Source organism: Mixophyes fleayi, chromosome 1 (assembly GCF_038048845.1).
Source record: "Mixophyes fleayi isolate aMixFle1 chromosome 1, aMixFle1.hap1, whole genome shotgun sequence".
Taxonomy (NCBI): domain Eukaryota; kingdom Metazoa; phylum Chordata; class Amphibia; order Anura; family Limnodynastidae; genus Mixophyes; species Mixophyes fleayi.
Genome location: NC_134402.1, coordinates 404,142,111 through 404,162,955, shown reverse-complemented (window position 1 = coordinate 404,162,955; position 20,845 = coordinate 404,142,111). Strand labels below are relative to the sequence as shown.

At 38.0% G+C, this 20,845-nt stretch overlaps 1 protein-coding gene and 1 long non-coding RNA gene across 4 annotated transcripts in view; one reads left to right on the top strand and one right to left on the bottom strand.

The window, feature by feature from the left end:
- The window catches only part of MAN2A1 (mannosidase alpha class 2A member 1), a 77,836-nt gene extending 73,293 nt beyond the window's left edge, over nt 1-4,543 (bottom strand). The window contains exon 1 of the mRNA XM_075181538.1: nt 4,409-4,543. Coding sequence (XP_075037639.1) covers nt 4,409-4,543 — 135 coding nt within the window. The remainder of the gene's footprint in view (nt 1-4,408) is intronic.
- Nucleotides 4,544-5,053: 510 nt separating this feature from the next.
- LOC142098775 (uncharacterized) lies at nt 5,054-19,938 on the top strand. 3 transcript variants are annotated; one of them, XR_012678429.1, is made up of 3 exons: nt 5,069-5,379; nt 18,944-19,064; nt 19,511-19,938. It is a non-coding gene; the product is annotated as an uncharacterized LOC142098775 (long non-coding RNA). The 3 variants fall into 3 exon arrangements; XR_012678431.1 differs by having other exon boundaries at nt 5,054-5,124; nt 18,944-19,938; XR_012678428.1 differs by having other exon boundaries at nt 18,944-19,938.
- Nucleotides 19,939-20,845: the final 907 nt, after the last annotated feature.

The following is a 20,845-nucleotide window of genomic DNA, read 5'->3' as shown; positions in this document are numbered from 1 at the left end:
AGATCAGCATGAAACAAAGGACTTAAAGTTTTAATATAAGCCATGAATAATATTAAGGGCTATTTCACACTTCCATTGGTGAAGCAGATTTCCATCTATTGTAGAACAAACAGGATACAGAGGGGGATTGGACAAGGTCAAAGAACCTATTTGTCCTTTTAGAAAACCACTGCACAAATAACGTCCCACAGGGTCATGTTTTGTTGCCCGCAGGAAGCAGGACATATATAGGTAGAAGCTAGTACAGAAATACTGCAGTAGCATCCCGGGTACCACTGTGTCTGTTATGTATTGTACAGGGTCTCACTGAGGCTGTCTTCCCCCTCCCCCCGGGGTACGATGAGCCGGGAAACACCTCTAAATGTACCTTTCCATAAATGTAGCTCATTTACAGACTTTCAGCCTACCCAATGTACAGCGAGACCCAGACATTCGTCAGTGAGGTCAGTATGGCAGAGAACCAGAATGAAATCAGCTACACTTAGATTTGTTGCCAGACTGTAGGGCTACATCTAGTGAGATAAGCCGAGTACACACTACAGATTATTGCTTCAGATGCAATTTCACCAACAACTGAAAGGCCCCATGAGATCTGTGTGTGCACATCTACAAAATTTACCTTCAGATCTGTGATCTTCATCTCATAACCACCTGCTGAAAAGTCTACACACTCTATGGAGATCTGCCTGTACTGCTTGTCGTGTGCGCATACACACTTCCACATTTGCCAGACATCGTTCAGTCTTAATGCCACAGAAATCCTCAGTTTCTGCGCATTATGTAGTAAATGACAGCTAAAATCCAGTAATATTCTAGGGCAATGGAAATCTCCAAAAATAATCTCATTGGCTTCAGACAAAACCAGTGAAATGAGTGAGATTTCCAATTTATTTCAAATGGACTCGAAAAGCCCATAGCAATGTGTGTGTGTGTGTGTGTGTGTATAATATAAATATTTACAGTAAAGTGGCCAATTGAATTCCCCCGTAAGTGTGCACAAAGCAAATCAGGCTGAACGGTTGTTAATTGGGTGAATGGCCCAATGGTTGGCTGCAAACACTGTTGTGTGTACCCAGCCTTAGACTATTGATGTTCCTTTAAATAATCATAAGCGAAGTGACTGTCTACTACAAGTTTCAGTTTTCTGTGTTTGAAGCTTTTAATTACATTGGTCATACAAAGGCTGCTCTGAGATAATGGAAAATTTAAGTCCTTTTTTGGAGAGAAAAAAAAGCTGCGTCCTTCGGCGAGGCTGGGAAACGCCTCTAAATGTACCTTTCCATCAATGTAGCTCTTTTACACACTTTCACCCTATCCAATTTTGTATTTTTCCACTCAACTATTTTCCACTGAACAGTGCAAACATCTAGTAGATGCCACCATCTTCACTAACAAACCAATGTATTTCACCATAAAACCTGAAGCTTTTATGCAAAAGATGGCATGTGTCATCACAAGACAAAAAAGAAAAAGCATTTATGCTGCAAACATACCTAAATTAAATTTGGAATTACCGGTTACGCTACAGAGAGGCTCAAACCACCAGGAAGAATTTCAAAAAGTAAAAAATAAAACTGTAAACAGTTTCATCTTGTTAGACTAAGATTACCCTGGTACCAAAGGTAAACATTGTTTACTATTGCTTAGAAATTCAATTTTGGGACTTATGTAAGAAGATGGTGCAGTAACAAATGCTGTGCTGTAACCCACAACAACCAGATTATACTAAACTGCTTAAAGTAAAAAAAAGTGATTGCTATAGGCTACTTTACTTTCTAGCACAATGTCAATCAGTAATGGCCAAAGTCTGACACAGGGTAATCAAAGCCAAAATATTGTGACACATGTTTTCCAAGGTTCACATGTTCCAAGTGAAACATTATTAAGCAACATTTAATGAGATCAAGAACATAAGAATGTACCAATAACAGACAGACTATAAACACACTAATAAAAATGTTGACAGCACAGCCTGACTTTCTGGGATGTTTCAGCAGCAGTGCTGTATGCAAATGATTTGTCATGCAAACACACAATACTACTAGTATTAAAAAAACAAATAATAAATAAAATAATGATGCATGCCAACAAGTCAAGAGATAGGAAAAGGAAGGCAGTCACTGTACTTTCATATTCTGAAAGGAACATTTTGTCTAGTAGTAGTAGGATTTTTATTTCAAAATAAGAGCGCACAACATATGGCTGTAAACTGTTGTCCAATAGATACTAAGAAACATCATAGAGAAAAATACAGCATACTGCTTACATAACACAAGGAAGCAATCATTTTTAATCTATTTGGCAGATATGGAAGCACTGTTACTTTAGTTAGAAGGGAAATGTCAATAGGTTGAAGTACATTTACAAAAACTGTTCTATGTTGAACCAAAAAAAAAGTCATAGGTTTGCTTTAATTGTGTAACCTGCACTAGAAAGCACAGACTCTGGTTGATATAGGTAACAGAATTTTTTTGCACTTTACCTACCTATTTCCCTAAATGTCCTCGGGTTTTAGAATGCTTTAACTGGGGTGAGTGTAGAGCAGGAGCTTCACTGTCCCAGCACATGCTCAGATGAGCAGAGAGAGGGGAGGGCCCTCCCCAAAATTTTACCATGAGGCCTGATAATGCAACGTTCCACCCCTGATGTATTGTTTTTTCCAACTGTGTGCAAGAAGTTTTGAAGTGAGCAAGTTAGATCCTTCCTCACTATAACCCAATCAGGACATTAGAAAGCTTGGAAAAGTGATCAAACACATAGCACGTGTGAAATATTTCTCTATTTAAAACAAAATTCAAGCTGATGCCTTAATTAGTGGCAATTATATACCAAAATCAATCATAAGGATAAGAAAAAAATAAAACAAAACAGAGTTTACCAGCCCTTATTGTAGACTTTGAAGCCAGATGATTTTTCTGTTAACTTGCTAAAAATATCAGAGGAGCTGTATTCAAAACAGTTACTCAACCATGGCCTTTGTGCTTTTAATATTAAAAGTTGCTATTCAGCTTATCCGGATAATGTACTCTAATGTGCGATTAGTAGTTTTCTCTTCAGGCTGTCAATGTGAAATATTCATGGAGTTTTAAAATCCATTAAGTAAAATAGTTTTTAAATTAACTTGCTTTTCTGTATAGTGTATGTACAAACTAATCAATGTATTGACAGGTGACACAAAAGGAGATTCTAATATATTAATTGTTGCCATTAAATAAGAAAAATAAATAATTGCAACTGTCAAACTACCACGTGCGACTCAACCAAGACCAAACACACGCAAACACATAGTTCTGTGGCACAACCCTAACTGAAGTGGGCCCACTTAAGCATAGAGCCAACACATAATATGCAATTGCACCTTGCAATTAAGTTCTGATAGAACTTGAGCAATCAATATGATTTACAAAGCCAAGGCAGCATAATGGTTTCCAAATGCACCATATGTAAAACGGATGCCCTTGGTTCTCCTGCTTTTGGTGGTAAACTCACACTCAGACATGTTTGGAGGGGTATATTTGCCATTGATGTGTTAAGATTGCAGATTACAACATGCACATACATTCTTAAATTCCCCTCTGCCTATGGCAAGTTACTACAAAATGTGCAACATCTGAGTCTTTGAACAGAAAACAAGTTACCTTTAAACTGGGGGAAGAAAATGTACATTTTAACATTACTTGTATATTGTAAGTATAGTGGTTTTAACAATAATCAACATTTACCAGTAAGGAGGACAAGGTAGTCAACAGCTGTATGCCAAGGGGCATTTATAAGCATCTAAAATGTAATGCAAGATTAGACAGGAAGTGTCACTTGCACTGTAAAAGCCCCCTAGTGCCCATATATAAACATAAAATACAGTTCTGCTCTAGTGGATGTCGAAACTAATGAAAAGTTCACACACTACACATTCTTCAAACCATCCTATAGCATGCAACCCTACTCAGAAGCAGCAATGTGCAAACTGAAGAGACTACAGAGCAAAACCAGCATGATTTGAAATTCAAGAAAATTGTTATAGAAACAAATAAATTAGATGATTGTTCACTTTGTATTACATAGCAAAATATTCATGCTAAAGCATATAATAAATATAAAAGTAGAAAAGCTCAAAGAACAGACAAGAATGGATATACCATGAGAAGAGGTGGGTGGCACAGGTAGACAAAACATGGTGAGGAACATATGTCAGGTACAAGTCAACATAAAACATCCAGAAAGAGGGGCATAATTATGACAAATAATTATTTTTGGAAATAAATGAGCAAAGCATACAATGGTAAATACACATTATCACCAATGAGCATTATTTTGACCTTAGGACACAATAGGGTACAAGCATAAAGATTACACAGAGGAACAGTAGTGTGTGGACACATGAAGACACATCTTGGAGAATGCACCTCACCTTAGGGAAGGTGCCCTCTCTTTGGGGGTTCGGAGGTTGGTCAAACTGCCCACGGTCCAGCATTAGGTACAAGGAGAAGATCACTACACAGAAGATAGCGCTGCCCAGTACTGTTATCTGGCGACTGAGCTTCATCTTCCTTAGCAGTCAGTACAACAGCCCGGGTCAGACTGTAGTCCTGGTCACACACACACACACAGAGCTAGTGCAGGCAGCAGGGACCCCAGCACACAGTCACACCTGCACCCAGCACACTACCCCCCGGGCACCAGCTGTCACATACTCCGGCTCCACAGGTCACACAGCCACCGCGCAAAGTTTCCCTCCATGGGAACCAGATACACTGACACAGCAGGAAAGTTACTGCCGCCCCCCGGAGCAGGCTCAGACCGCCACCCAGGGAGAGAGCAGAGCAGACCCCCCCTCCTCCTTCCCCAAAACACCGGGACTTCCGCAGAGCGCCCTCCGCTCCCAGCCGTAAATCAGCGCCTCTGTCTCGCTGCTCCTGGATATGATGTGCGCCTAGCGGACACTCCACCGCTCGCTGCCAGCGACTGGGTGAGCCAATCAGATCGAGCGGTGCCTCTCCCGTCCCGTTCCCTCTGTGCCCGCTATCGGCCACCGCTCTACAACTCCGTCCAGCGGCTTCACAGAGCATTCACCGAGGGGCGGGGCTTCGTGTATAAGGACGCGTCATGCTCTCTCGGCCCAGAAATGTAAGTGTGGTGACGTCCGTAGACTTGTTGTGCATAAAGCCACGCCCCCCCGGAGGTATGGGGTAATGTATGGCCGGCACCCACATAGCCGCTTGTGTATGAGCTGCACGTCCTGTAATGATCGGTGTACGGTCACTGTAGTCTGGAGAGACCCGTTGTCTTACGCCTATGCGGAGACCTGGACCTACCCTGGGAGGCTGAGCCGGGACTGTGTGGATGATTCCCCGGATAAACCTCCTCACTGCAATGTCTCCAGTATGTATCTGTATGTGCAGACCGGAGGTGCATCACTGGATACACTGAGTGTTCATACATATTGCACTTGCATATAGATTACATACCTGTACACAATACTTTCCAAATATATATATATATATATATATATATATATATATATATATATGGGCTTCTGCCAGATAACAGTGACAGATTGTCATGTGATGGCTGCATTGTGCAACTTTGTCATTCGGGTTGGAACTAATATTTTTACACCAGTCAGCAGTGATTCTGGTTTCCTCTTAAGAGGCAAGTCCAAGCACTTAATTTCTTTCAGTAGATCTCTATATACATCATTTATAAGCAGGAGTTAAGCTTGGTACACACCTATGCAATCTTACTTCAGATGCAATTTCTGTAACGATTTTCACCAACGATTGAAAGGCCCTATGAGCATGCAGATCTATGTGTACACACCAAAACAATTTACCTTCAGATCTGTGATCTTCATCTTATTACCTGCCTACACTGCTGGTCATGAGTGCATACACACTTCCACATGTGACAGACATAATTCAGTCATTGATCATGAATTCTAGGAAGTTTATATAACCAGATAAACGATTTAATGAGTTTTGGTATGATAAAACGTGCTCATGGCATCGTATAAACTCTTGCAATGTCTGAACAAATGGTTGTGAATCGTGTGATATGCACGATAATTGAATAAATGTGTACTTAACATTCGCTGTAGGATCTCAGCGTCGGAGCCTCCTGGTCAATTTTAGGTGTTAAAATTAAACACTTAACATGTATTTCTATTGCAACGTAAGTGCGTGTAAAGATGTCAACATAAAAATCATTGTAGCAAATACCAATGTATATTTGTGTTTTTTTATGTCTAACTTGTGCTGCATTATTTGGAATGCAGTGTGTCTGATGCATGTGAACACAGTTGAAAACTTCCATTAATCTCATGTGAGTGCATTGTAAATACAATGAGATGCAGTTAAGAAGCATTTTTATACATATTTCCACATGCATTTGGTTTAAACAAGTTAACTTCCTGTTTTGTCACAGAATGCACTTGTACATGTATATAAACTTGAAAACTAATAAATTGGCATTTTTTTAAAAAAATGTTATCAGTTAAAATGCATGTGAAAATTCATAGAAATTGCATTGTGTTTATATGGTGACTATTTAAGAATGACTGCAAAAATAAGGATTGAAGTTTTTTAATAAATGCACACAATCTTTCTGCAGGAACAGCAGTCACGAAAAACTGCTGTTTCTGTGAAGACCCCTCTCCTATCTTTTCTATGGTCACTATCGCAAGTTGACCACCTTTGCGATAGTAAACGGAGGGGAGAGCAGTAAGATGCGGTGAGGGATCCGAAGATCCCTCTACCGCAATGCTCTCCCCATAGAGCAGAACTGAAAAATGACACCAACAGCGTATGTGTTAATGGCTTTTCATTACTTTTTACATAGCAGTCCCCATAGACTTATGGGGACTGCTATGGATTTCGATAAAAATGCAAAGCAGCAGATATCTACGATATCTGCTGCGATGCCATATTAATAAATATTAATTACACTTAAAAATGCGGCTATTTTTCTGGAGGATTTTTTTTAATGAAAAATATTATTGTTAAATAGGCCCCTATATGTGTTTTAATATGTGTTTATATCTATTTTTATATACATTTACAATTTGCATTCAATTTGTGTTTTTAAACATGCATCAGTGTCAAAATAGGATGTTGTCATCTTGTTAAAGCAAACAGCATGTGTAAACGCTTGACCTCATCTGATTGAGTTTCCAGTGCATTCCCGTTGAGATAAGTGTACATTTTGAAGTATGTCAGATGCACTGAAAAGGAACGAAAAACATTAAAAATAACATAGTGAAACGCAAGTTAAACATAAATATGTATGGTACAATAATTTATATTTTCACATCTGTTTATACACACGTAGATTAAATAATTATAATGCCAGTGTGTACATATCCATACACTGTGTGGTTTTATTATACATATAGCTGTGATATAAATAGATGTCTAGTTTTATTAATGGTACATGTATTTTTAGTCTGCATGTGTATAGTTATATGAACCTGATTGTGGATTCTGGTCTTTTGAGAATTCAGTTATCCCTCTTATTCACCCATAAGTAGCTTATCATTTTCTTCAGTTAACTGGAATCCACATGACCCACACTTCAGCTGCCAACAAAGCAGTCGTTCAAGTAGGCACTTGCTGTATTTTAATGTTTTCACTATGAATCAATAAAATAAGTTTTACTTTGTCTCAAAGTCTTGAAACTTCCCCCTGGACTTTATCTAAAAGCGTTATCCAGCTATCTGGCCTTCCCCTCATCCCTCTATCCCAGCTGCAATATGTTCTAAATGCCAGGGCAAAAAATATTTTTTCCTCACTCCACGCCACATCTGCTGCACCACTCTGCAAATCCCTACACTGGTTCCCCATTACCTCGGAAATCAGGCTACTGTGCCTCACCATCACCTCCCCTTGTGTATCTATGAGCTTGTCATGTTTTCCTCATCCACTTTGATCTGCTTCTGACCTGCCCCTCACCTCCTCGCTGATAACAACCTCTCACTCTCTCCTCCTAAGATTTCTTCCCACTTGCGTAACTTCCTACCCCACTGGACTGGACTCTGCCAGAACCATCAATCTTTCAAGCACTCTCAAAATCCACCTGATTCTACTCCCTCTGGGTGTATTACCAGCTATCATTGCAATCTCCTCTCTGAATTTCACTGGCTCCTCTTGTCTTGGCATTGCCCTCTCCTTCTAGACTGGAATTTCTCACAATCCAGGGCCGCACAGAGGATTTTTCAGGGGGGGTTGCCTCCACCCCTGGAAAAAAAAACCCCCTAGAGACCTGCCACAATCTTACGCCTGCACCTACTGTGTCAACCTTGCATGTACTTGCTCAGTTTTTATTTGTATTTTGTATGATTTGTTATACCAACTGTCTGCACTGCAGAATTTTATGGCACCTTTCAATAAAAGATTAATTCCATAGCTGGCTTCTTTAGTAATTGTTTAGCTGGTTACTGAATGATGGTATCATATGAATTCAACAATCTACCTGCAGATGAAGTTAAAACTGGGGGAAATTTTGTAAGTTCCTAAATGTCATATGTAGATCTCTTCAGTTCACTTAAACTATATTCTGTATGTTCTTTGCATCACAATTTGTCATACTTGTCAGCTATCCAGAATTCCAGGGACAGTCCCAGGGGTTTATCTTCCTGCAAAAATTCCTATTTTTTTAATATTGACCAAATGTACACTATATTATCCTATCTATATGATTTCATTTTCTGGGGTTTAATAATGAATAAAGCAAAGCTTGTTAAAATAATTAAATTGTTTTATAGTCATGTTCAGGGAACATGTAATTGTTGGCTTTGTATTGGATCAAGGTTGAGCTAGAATGTTTTAGGCATGTACCTGCTCATTAGAATTGTCCCTCAGAATTATATTCAAATATTGTCAAGTTAACTTTTGTGTATGTGCATCAACAAGGTCCAGCTAAACGGCACCATGTATGACGTACTTTCATGTACCTGCTTATTATTAGAATGTTGAGAACTATGCATTGTTTGCCTGTGCATGTTACTTAGTATTCGACAATAGGAACTCCACTTGCCACCACTTCTCTTTGATCGAGGATAAGGTGCCAAGAATAAGCGATCTGCAATGGTTAAGTATTGTAACCGTTTTAATTCCTAATGAGAAGGTACATTATGTGTTATATAATGGACCCAAGGCGCCTTCTAATATCCATATTCAGTATGATATACAATTTTAACATAAAAAAATAAATACATATTTAAGCATTACACTGACCATACCTCCGAGCTGTCCCAATTTATATGAGAGAGTCCGATGTAAGGGGACTGTGCCATAGATAGGGACTTTGTCCAGATTCCAAGAGGAGATTTGGGAGATATGTCCTGCTAATAGGTGTCCCTTCAGTGCAGTGAATACCAGCAGTAGCTGCTCATGACATTAAAGGGGTGTGTTCATATATTGTATAGTCTGCTCAATCTGTATCTCATTGCCTGCTAATTCTGTACCTAATGTCTGTATGACTGCTCTAGTCTTCCTACATTTATCTTTCACCTTTATCTGACCTTCAGTCTGAGTCTCTGGAACTTTGAGCAATAAGCCCTGGTTGCACACTCATAGCAGAAAGCTCTGTGTGAACTAAAATGTTGCTTTTATATTTTAATGAGTTGGGTCCCTGGTACTTATGTGGAAGTATGTTATAACCATATACTGTAGAAAGTCTTAAAGTAAACAAAATATCAGTGCCTGCTGCTATCACAACTCAGCCTGGTTGAAAATCCTTCTAAAATAACACCTTATCATTCTTCCCCATTGTCTATATTTATTGTTTTCTGTTTATTTTTAAACATCCCTAAATATATGTTTTAATAACAAAATATCATTGACTAAAATAATCAAATATAGTTCAATGTAATGTGTGATGGCACTAGTGGAGGTTCTGGTTAATTTAGGGTTGCCTGAAACATTAGTAAAAAATGGTAAAAATTACATTATGGAGCCCCACCATCCACTTGCAAAACTTGAGGGTTAACTTGGAACTGTTTGAGCAACTAAAGTACACATCATTTTGACAAGATAGTACTATAGTCAATAACTTACATTTCCACAAGTACAAATTATGCTGTCTAAAGAGTTTCTTGTATTTCAGAATATTTTTTTTCGGGGGGGGGGTGGATTAGTTTTATTTAAGTGTCGGGTACAAGTGAAGAGCTGCAGCTAGGTCTATAATTAGAACTTGAGATTGGACTATGGGTTTGACGTGCATGAACCTATAAAAGGTCTAAGGCTAAATCATATTAGTCTAAACTGTGATTTAGATGATTGGCTACTAGTATTCATCATCATCATTTATTTATATTGCGCCACTAATTCCGCAGCGCTGTACAGAGAACTCATTCACATGCTGTAGAATTGTTATACTTCACAAAGCTCTGCTTGGCAGCCAGTATACAATGCACAGCCAGGTCCCTGGTGGCCATTGTACTATACTCACCCCGGTCCCTGGCGTCCAGAACTATATAGAGCCTGTGTTCAATATAGTGTCAGTTTGCAATACAAAGTACAGTAGCTGATTGGCCAGTATGTAATAGAGATCCCAGTTCATGGTGGGCAGTGTACAATGCAAAGCCCATTCCTTGTAACTACTTGTAATTAATTTAATCTGTGGACCCATTGTTTAGTCTCCAAGTTGCTATCACCCTGTTATATTTGCTGTTAGCTCTGTGTGCTGTTTTCACCTGCTGAACAGTTCAGTGAAGTGGAAATAGAGCTATTGTACTATCGGCCAATAATACAACTGGCTCAGAGCATTCAGCTCCTGTCTTGCACTGAACTTCACTGTCAGTGATCAGTGGGGAAGAGTTATCAGACTGGTAGCTACTCTTTGATTAATTTGGGATGTACAGACATTTTCATCTTTTGGAAATTGTGGTGAAGGGTATTTTAAGGAAGCTTTCCCAATCTCCTGCCTGTTCCAGACAGAGATTTCAAATGCCAGTTGGGTGTCCAGAGTGTTTAAATGTAATTGAAATTGCTATTTAATAAACTTTGCCCTCCTGGTGCCATATACTTAAATTAATCATTTCCTAATGAACGTGTAGAAAAAGCCTGCTCAAAATACACCATCTGGATGCAGATCTGCTTTTCCTCAGCAGGCCTATCTACAAATAATGCTGATAAGGTTGTTATTGCATGTTCTTGTTGGTAACAGTGACTCTTTCCTTATCATGCAGAGTTTTATGTATGGAGCTCCTTGGGGGAAATGTTTCTTCTGAAGTATCCTTTTACCCTATGTAAATGATACTGATTAAATTGTTTTTTTTGTTTTAATATGGTTACTTTACATTGAAATATACTGATAAAATTAGACTAATAATGTCCAAGTTTTTCATAGGAAGAGTTATATGTGTGTTATAAATACATACTATTCTGATAAAATAAAGTCCTAAATAAATAAATAAAGGACAGCACGGTGGCTAAGTGGTTAGCGCTTCTGCCTCACAGCGCTGGGGTCATGAGTTCAATTCCCAACCATGGCCTTATCTGTGTGGAGTTTGTATGTTCTCCCCATATTTGCGTGGGTTTCCTCCGGGTGTTCTGGTTTCCTCCCACACTCCAAAAACATACTGGTAGGTTAATTGGCTGCTATCAAAAATTGACCCAAGTCTGTGTCTCTCTCTGTCTGTGTGTGTATGATAGGGAATTTAGACTAAGCCCCAATGGGGCAGGGACTGATGTGAATGAGTTCTCTGTACAACGCTGCAGAATCAGTGGCGCTATATAAATAAATGATGATGATGATGAAGTCCTACAATAAGGGGTGTACATTTCATCTGCAAATAATCCTTACCAGGTCACTTTCAGCCTATGACCACCAAAAGGTCAGACCTGCCTAGATTTGTGGACAGCATTTCTATATCAAAGAAAGATGTGAAAGATGTAATTTGAGGACAGTAATAATAATGCAGTAGCAGAAATATTTTTTATACAATCATTTAATTTAACATATGCTTATTTTTTAACTTGCAAATATACGCCAGCAACACATCTGGAGCTTGGATGTCTGTAGAGGTTATGCACTACTAAGAATATTAGTATTCATATTGCTTTCAAGAAAGCAAAGGTGTTACAAGATAGGACAATTGCTTTTGGTACCGAAAGGGGTTTATCTTCCCAATGATTGTTTAGTAGGAGGCTAGTTTTGTTTGTGTATTCATATGTTTTTGTATTTTTCCATCATCTTATATATTGTATTGTACTGAGTTTTGTTTGAGCTCTTCCTCTTGATGCTCTCAGTTCAACTGATAACAATATCCTGTTATACTCCTTTCCATGAATTTGCTAATGTTTCCTGTAATGTAAGTGCTATATCACATAACGTCTCTGTTTTCACTCTTCCACATAAACAATTTGAGTAAACTGAGTACTTTATTTATTTGCGTCATACAATCATAGACAAAAATATTGACACCCTTGCACTTTTTTCAGATGACTCACAATTCCCTCTAAACATAAGTGGAAATTAACAACTTTATTTGGTCTTTCTCTGTTAATATTACAGAACCTTTGTGTTTGATTTTCAAAATACTGTACATTCTTTTAAGTCTGAAAATTAAAAGAAATTGCATTAACAAAAGTATTGACGTTCACACATAATATTTTGATAGCACAGTGTTTTGGACAAAATAACTACAATAAACCACTTCCTTGAATGAGCTTCCTGCACCTCTTTAGATGCAATTTGGTCCATTCTTCAGCCCCAGTTCTCTCCTGTGAGATCACTCAAAGAGGCAGTTTGATCATTCTACATCAAATCAACACAGGGTTTCAAACTGATCGTTTCAGATTGTAATGGAATTTGGTATATTAAATGCTGTCATGGGTGTAAACAAAACCCCAATCTTGGGCTGATATGTATACTGGTTTTGAAGTTATACATCTTTAAAGTTGCACTTTTTTGACCAAAAATTTTCTTTCAATGTTTCTTAAATTTGCATTTTTAATCTTTATTGACAAATTATCTATCTGTTATATATCACAGGAAAGCCCATAAAATGAGGTTTAAAATGATACCTTGCCCAACTCTCTATCTCAATTAGGTGCGTTACAAATGCAATTTAAAAAATGTCGAAAGCAAGTTTTTCATTAAAAAATTGCAGCTTTAAAGGCATAAAATTTCAAAACCAGTGTACATATCAGCCTACAGTGTACATATCAGCCTACGAATTGGGGGTTTCTTTACACCCATGGTAGCATTTATTATACCAAATTTAATTGAAATTAATTCATTTTATTATATGAAAGAAGAAGACTGAATTTATTATAAGCATAGCACAGCATTGTCCTTTTTGAAGCCCATATTTGCTGCCTGTCTATATCCCTTATCTTGACATGCAGGTTTAATCTGTGATTCTGGGAGACATCTGAAATATACACACCATACGATGAAACAAGACACTGACATTACAGATGACATCAAATGTTTGAAAATATTCACATTCAAAGCTTTTGGTGTAGATTTATCCTAGCTACCACCAGGGGGGTACAGGTACAATGAGTACCAAAGCTGATGAGACAAAAGACCCAGGGAAAACTGGAGGGTGTCCTGTCCCAGAAAAGGAACAAACTGATTATCTGAAACGGGAACCTCATCATCATCAACATTTATTTATATAGCGCCAGCAAATTCTGTAGCGCTTTACAATTGGGAACAAACATTAATAAGACAATACTGGGTAATACATACAGACAGAGAGGTAAGAGAACCCTGCTCGAAAGCTTACAATCTATAGGACAATGGGAGTTAGAAACACAAGGGCATGTGCTACATCATATTGCACAATGGACCAGCCAGACTGCAAAGGTAAAAGTACTGAGTGGGCTGTGTGTGTTGCAATGTTGGTCAGAAGGTTGTTGTCTTGCGTTAGCAGTGTAGAGCAGGGGTGGGCAAACCTGTCCTCAAGGGCCATATCCAGTTCATGTTTTTAGGATTTCTTTAATCATGTACAGCTGAGTTAATCTATTTGGCTGGGTCAGTAATTATCCCACCTGTTTCTACAGACAGAAATCCTAAAAACATGAACTGGATATGGCCCTTGAGGACAGGTTTGCCCACCCCTGGTGTAGAGGATGGCAATAGGGTAATCTAGGGAAATTAAGATGATGGTTGAGGAATATCATAACCTTGTCTGAAGAGGTGGGTTTTCAGTGAACGCTTGAAGGTTTGAAGACTAGAACCTCAGATAGAAAAATACTTAATTTTGTAGTAAGTGACTGCAGCTACAGTGGTAAGCGGCCTAGCTGCCCACTTGGTAGCGATCATGAAAATGTGAGTAGCACTCCCTATTGGGGTTAGGTTTATTGCTTTCTGTAAGACAGTTTGTTGGTGGGAGACCCTTTTTGTGCACCAAAATACAAAGTACTGACTCAAAGGCTGCTGAACTAGTTCCCCAGTCACAACATGTTTTTAGATAAACAGTTGATTGTGATATTAATAAATCCCAATGTGTCAAAAAGTACCCACTGATGTATTCCATGAATAATTATCACAAAGGTAATAACAGGCAAAACATTGACTCTAAATTCGCCCACATATACATCAATCCAACTGCTTCATACAACCACACAAGCAGAAAACTGAACAATTTGACAACAGATATAGATGACCAAATGATACTGATATGGATGTTTCAGTACCACTTTGATCAGACTCACATGATCATCAGAGTCATTGAACTTTTTTTCACCATACTAGATTAAATCTAATCCAATTAATTAGATGTTGATAAGGTATGGCCCATACATGGTATCAATTTGTTCAAATAGACCTACCAAAAGCAATAATATTTTTTTTATGTTTCCATAAGCCAAATCCAATCTACTCCAGACTGTTAATTTTTGGCATTTGAACTAAATTCTGTATATGTTACTTTCATTTGAGTATTCACTGATTATTCATATTCTTAGTTGCAGCTGAAAAAATAACAACACACACAATCTCTGGCGCTATAATATTAAATGTTGCCAATCAGTATAAGAAGTGAATTGCAGCAATTCAATGGAGATAGTGTCCAATCTCCTGCAATTACAATATAAAGGGAAAAAAGGATGAATGCGCAAACTCACTTCTTATGAACCATATAATCAAAGTTTAATAATACTAGATTATTAGACCATCACGATCTCACATATCAATAAAAGATGTATATATACATAAACATGAATCCCTGAGTATATCTCCTTAATAATAAAACGTGCATGTACACGGCATCCAATAAATGTTTCTTAAAATATACAGAAAGCAGACCCTAGCATCTTTGTTCCATATTCTGATGGATTAAACACTTTTCCATTCTCATAAAATAAAATCAGATTGTAGAGTAATATAGAGTCTTGAATCAGTATGGAGATATATAGAGCAACAATGTATCTCCTTGATGAAAGGAATCCAGATGACTTCACAATAGTTATACACATTGTGTCCAGCGATATGAAACTTGGCACAAATCAATGCATACAAATGATTTTCCTCCGTATAAGGGGTATATAAATTTCCATCAAAAGATAGTCCTTCATATGATAGCCCCCGATATATTTAGGGCAAGAATGTCCTACCCACTTAATGGAGGAAGAGAATCCCGAGGTAATCGCCCACAATGTGTTTGGGCATAAATGGTTCCCCCGTTTTTAGGAGTAGAGAGTGATATTTAGCGGTAATAGCCCACGTTGTAATATAGGCAAAAAAGATCGCTTACCCGCTTCTGGGGGACGAAGAGTAATTCACTCGCCTCTGTGCTGCTCTGGCGGCTGTTATGTTCAGATATTTTTATGGTGCGCACCAAAAACTGTCCGATCAAAAAGTCACCTCCAATTAAAAGGTTCCTTCTAAAAATAGCTTTGTGCACTGAAGCTATAATAATCCTCACGTTCTCCTCCTTAGAATAGAAATACATGCACTGAGCAATAAGAAAGTCTCTGCAACGCCAAGTTTCATATCGCTGGACACAACGTGTATAACTATTGTGAAGTCATCTGGATTCCTTTCATCAAGGAGATACTTTGTTGCTCTATATATCTCCATACTGATTCAAGACTCTATATTACTCTACTATCTGATTTTATTTTATGAGAATGGAAAAGTGTTTAATCCATCAGAATATGGAACAAAGATGCTAGGGTCTGCTTTCTGTATATTTTAAGAAACATTTATTGGATGCCGTGTACATGCACGTTTTATTATTAAGGAGATATACTCAGGGATTCATGTTTATGTATATATACATCTTTTATTGATATGTGAGATCGTGATGGTCTAATAATCTGGTATTATTAAACTTTGATTATATGGTTCATAAGAAGTGAGTTTGCGCATTCATCCTTTTTTCCCTTTATGAAGAAATAACAAGGAAAATAACCACACAGCACCTCTTGGGACAGTTTCTATAGGTCCACAGAGAGTACCTCTTTCCAGACTCTTGATACTGTGCAGCAAACTCCTAGTTTCGGCTACCTGGACCTAAATTCTACTTATTTTTTTCCCACTGCTTTAACCCACATTGTCCAGTCATTTTCTTTACAAATATGTAATAGGGACCTGCCAAATAGTGCAAATAAAGTAATTTATGTTGTGTTGACTAATGATACTAGTTTAAAAACAAATCAGGTTAGAAGCAAACTTAGCTTGTGGATCTCCCGTCATTTTAGAACTATGACTTCCGCCATGTCCTACTTTGCATGAAACAGAAGTTCTGCAGTGACTGGATAGCCACAGGTTGCCTAACTGTGATTATACCATTTTGGGGGGGCTGTAGATTCCTCCTCTAAAACACTGACTTAATGATCAGAACTGAAAAATAAATGTTATTAATATTATTATGTTAAAAGAGGGGAATATTCATATCTGGAAGTTAAGTTTTGTTGGAGCTAAATCTGTATTTGCTAGGATTCATTAAATGATGTTCTCTTGTGTGGCAGATAACCTGTGATCCCCTAGGGATTCCTTTTTGATGAGTCATGGCCATTGTGAGAAGATTGTGGAATACTAAGCATAGAAAAAGTCTAAATATAGCTCAAAAGAACCTGCACTTTAATGTAAAGGCAGAAATATGTTAAAATATTTTATGCATTACATACGGTTAACAAAAATTTCATATAAAACAGATTTTCTGGTACCTTAGAAATGAAAAAAAATAAAAAAAGCTGGCACAGAGAACCAATGCACAGTAGAAAGAATGCATATGAGAAACTAGACTTAATAATAGTTAACATTTTTAATAAAAATCCACTATTAAATGTTCATTTTGGAGGAAGTGACACCAGAAGTCTAGCGGCTGATCTAATTACCGTTTCACCCCACAGAGCAACATTTAAGAGATTTCTCCTTAATACGCCAGTAAGATTAGTTTCTGCTGTGTTGCAGTCACTCATGCACAGTGTTACAGTAACCAAGTATTGCTCCATGTCTTGCAAAGCAGAAGGGTAGACTAATTATACAGCACATTAGTGGGAAATCTGGAGATGATACAGCTGGCGGCGTTGCAGAGGTCAGATGTTAGCATGGTCAGTTTAGAAACTACTGGTGAGTGCTATATGTTACCAAAGCGTCTGCTAAAAGATTAAATTAGTTTAATAAAGTCGATGGTCGTCAGGAAAGATATATATGTGTGCATTCTTAGTTGCACTTGAGTATAACAGATATGTAATGTTAGAGACATGTAGTGCTATTATTTTTGATATATAAAGTGTCAACATCTCCAGCAGTGCTGCGCAAAGTATGCAATACAGAACATAGCTCTGATTGCTTACTTTTAACATAACACAACATGGAGAAACAATAGGAATGAGAAATAAGTGACCACCACTACAGAGAGCATCCTAGTAATCGCCATACAATACATAGAGCATTCTAGAAATGTATATAGAATGCAGAGAGCATCCTGGTGATCACCATACAATACAGAGTGCACGCTACGAAATAATATACAAGGCAGAGGGCATTCTAGTAATCACCATACAATACATAGGGCATTCTAGAAATGTATTTAGAATGCAGAAGGCATCCTAGTGATCACCATACAATACAGAGTGCACGCTAGGAAATAATATACAAGGCAGAGAACATCCTAGTAATCACAATACAATACATAGAGCATTCTAAAAATGTAGATAGAATGCAGAGAGCATCATACAATACTGAGAGAATCCTAGTCACATATATTCAGTGCAGACAGCATATTGGTTGCAGATATACAATGCATAGAACATTCTAGTGACATATTCAATTAAAGAACACTCTAATAACCTCAATACAATACACAAAGAATCTTTGTGTCAATCCAGGGAGCAAAATGCGATTTATGTAATACTAAATTCTATTGAATCGGCTATAAAATAGGACATTGTTAAACTTCATGTGATCAAAAGCCCTAGAGGTGTAACCTCTCTGAAGCATTCTAATTGGTTATTTGCAATATTAGTCTACAACAGAAGAGCATAATGCATTTCACTGTAACATCCATCAAGTATTTGCAGAGGAGTGGAGAGTGGGGACAGAACTACATTGCTCATCATTACTTTATTCCACTTAGGGGAACTTGTCTCTAGTACAATATTTTCTTTGTAAGTTTTCATTCCTTCTGCTCAGCGGTTTTAAATACAATACTGGTTAGTTTAAAGGCTACAGGGAACAAAGCAAAGCATGTTACTGAAATTATTTCCTGCAGCACGTAACATGTATAACTACAAGGGACAAAACCATGTTACAATGCAAGGGGAGCAAATTAGTTTATTATTTTGCACATAAGGAAAATACTGGCTGTTTTTTCATGTAGCACACAAATACTTAATAGCTTTATTTTTACACTGACATTTGAAGTTGATCTAGGATATGCCCTACCCCAATTATAAATCTGTCCCCACGTTTTGCATTTGTCACCCCCTCCAATGCAACATGGTTTTGCCCAGGTGAAAAGTTACCCTTTTTCTTCTTTCTTTAGTTTCCTTAATGAATCAGGCCCAATATGTCTTTGGAATGGATCATAGAGCTGTGGACCACCTGCCCAAAATAACACAATCACCCGTGGAACAGGTAACACAAACAGGCTCTTCTAAGCCCAGGTACACACTGGAGAATGTTCTGACCAATCTGTTATCTACAACGCTTGTACTTATGACTGAAGGTCCGATTCATACATACACACTAGACACAATTTACTTTCAGATCTGTGCTCTTTATCTGATCCTATGGTCATTTAAAGAATTACAGTACAATATGCATTCATTCATTTATTCCTGTCACACTGATTAACCACCTTGTTATAGCTATCCACATGTCATAACAAATTTTGTTAGCTTCTGTGATTCTGAAACAAAATATTCAGTCTCAGAGCAAACTAATTAATCCATTTACAGCACTCTCTATATTCACCAGGACATGTTCATTGCTGGCATTGGCTGAAAAAACATGACTGTATTCTCAATGGAGATCGTGAACATGACGACTGTTGTTCATCTTGTAAGTATACTGTTATGGCCTGATGCTTTTCTGCACTAAATCTTTACAGGTGCAGTTCTGGATTTTCCCCACCAGTGGCCGCTATGGGGATTGTGTGTCCTGGAAGCAGCTGTGCACCTCACTCATCTGTAAATTGATATGCTGATGACCAGACTATAAATTCTCACCCTTGGCAATCAAACCTTGCTGGATTATTGTGTGTGTTTGCAGCTCTGGATCTTTTTGTTTGCAGTTCATGTTGTGCAGCTCTGGATTATTGCTATTCCTGGTTCCTGCATCACCTGGCTTTTTGACTTTGGATATTCCTGACCCAACAGCTAGTCTGACTACTCTGCATTTCAGGAACCCTGAATCTTGCAAGTTTAAAGGACTTTGTTTATGAATATTATTTCTGGACTTTTATTGCATGCCTTGCCTGTCCCTTCAGCCAATGAGATCCTAACCTGTTTGTAGTAAGAATAAACATTTCTTAAGTTCGTCATCACCATTGGTTTTGTGTGATATTATTGTGTGTTATATCAGAGAGCTGTGACATATACTCACTAACACGATATCTGACCAAACGGTCGTATATTGGCTGATTGGCCGGATGAATGACTGAAAAACCTCCAGTGTGTACCCAGCCTTATTGGGAGATCGTTTGGGTGATATGAAAGCTGTTAGTCTCGCAATATAAGGGTTACCACATCTCGAGGCTAAGAGACCCATGGTGACCGCTCTGCTGCCAGACTGGGCCTTTTAAACTGGGGCCGGCCCCGATGAGTTTGAACAGATGAGGCAGCCTCCCTCTGAGTGGAAAAAAATATTTACAAACTCTCTATGAAAAAAAACCCATCAAGCAGTCTCATTAGGCCACCAATCTCCCGGGGAAAGTCCCTGTAAGGCCTATGGCCAATCCGCTCCTGCTCATCTGCATTTCATGATTCACAATACAAGTATGGAGGGCACTTACTATTGATCTTTTTATTAAATGTATTACAAATGTTTTATCTAAGAGAACTACTGGGGGCACTATAATATAGTAAATAATATGTCCTTATAGGAATTTGGTAGACCTGTTAATATGTTTTTGCTCCATATTTACATATAAAAAATAAAATGCACAGCCAATAATAACAGAGAAAGTGACTAAAGTAATGGTATTATAGTATACTGAACCAGGAAGAAGAATCAGAGCAAAATAGGCTCTGAAGACAGAAGTCTTTATTAGTCTCCATAAATCCCACCCATGGTACAAGATACAATTTGATCTTTACTCAACAGCATTATTTGCTTTATCTGCAGGAATTTATGAACTTCAGCTGTGACTGTTTGGATACTATACGTCACTGCATATCTAACAAACATCTGTCTGGCTTGGGACCATGCTTTTTGTGGAGTGCAC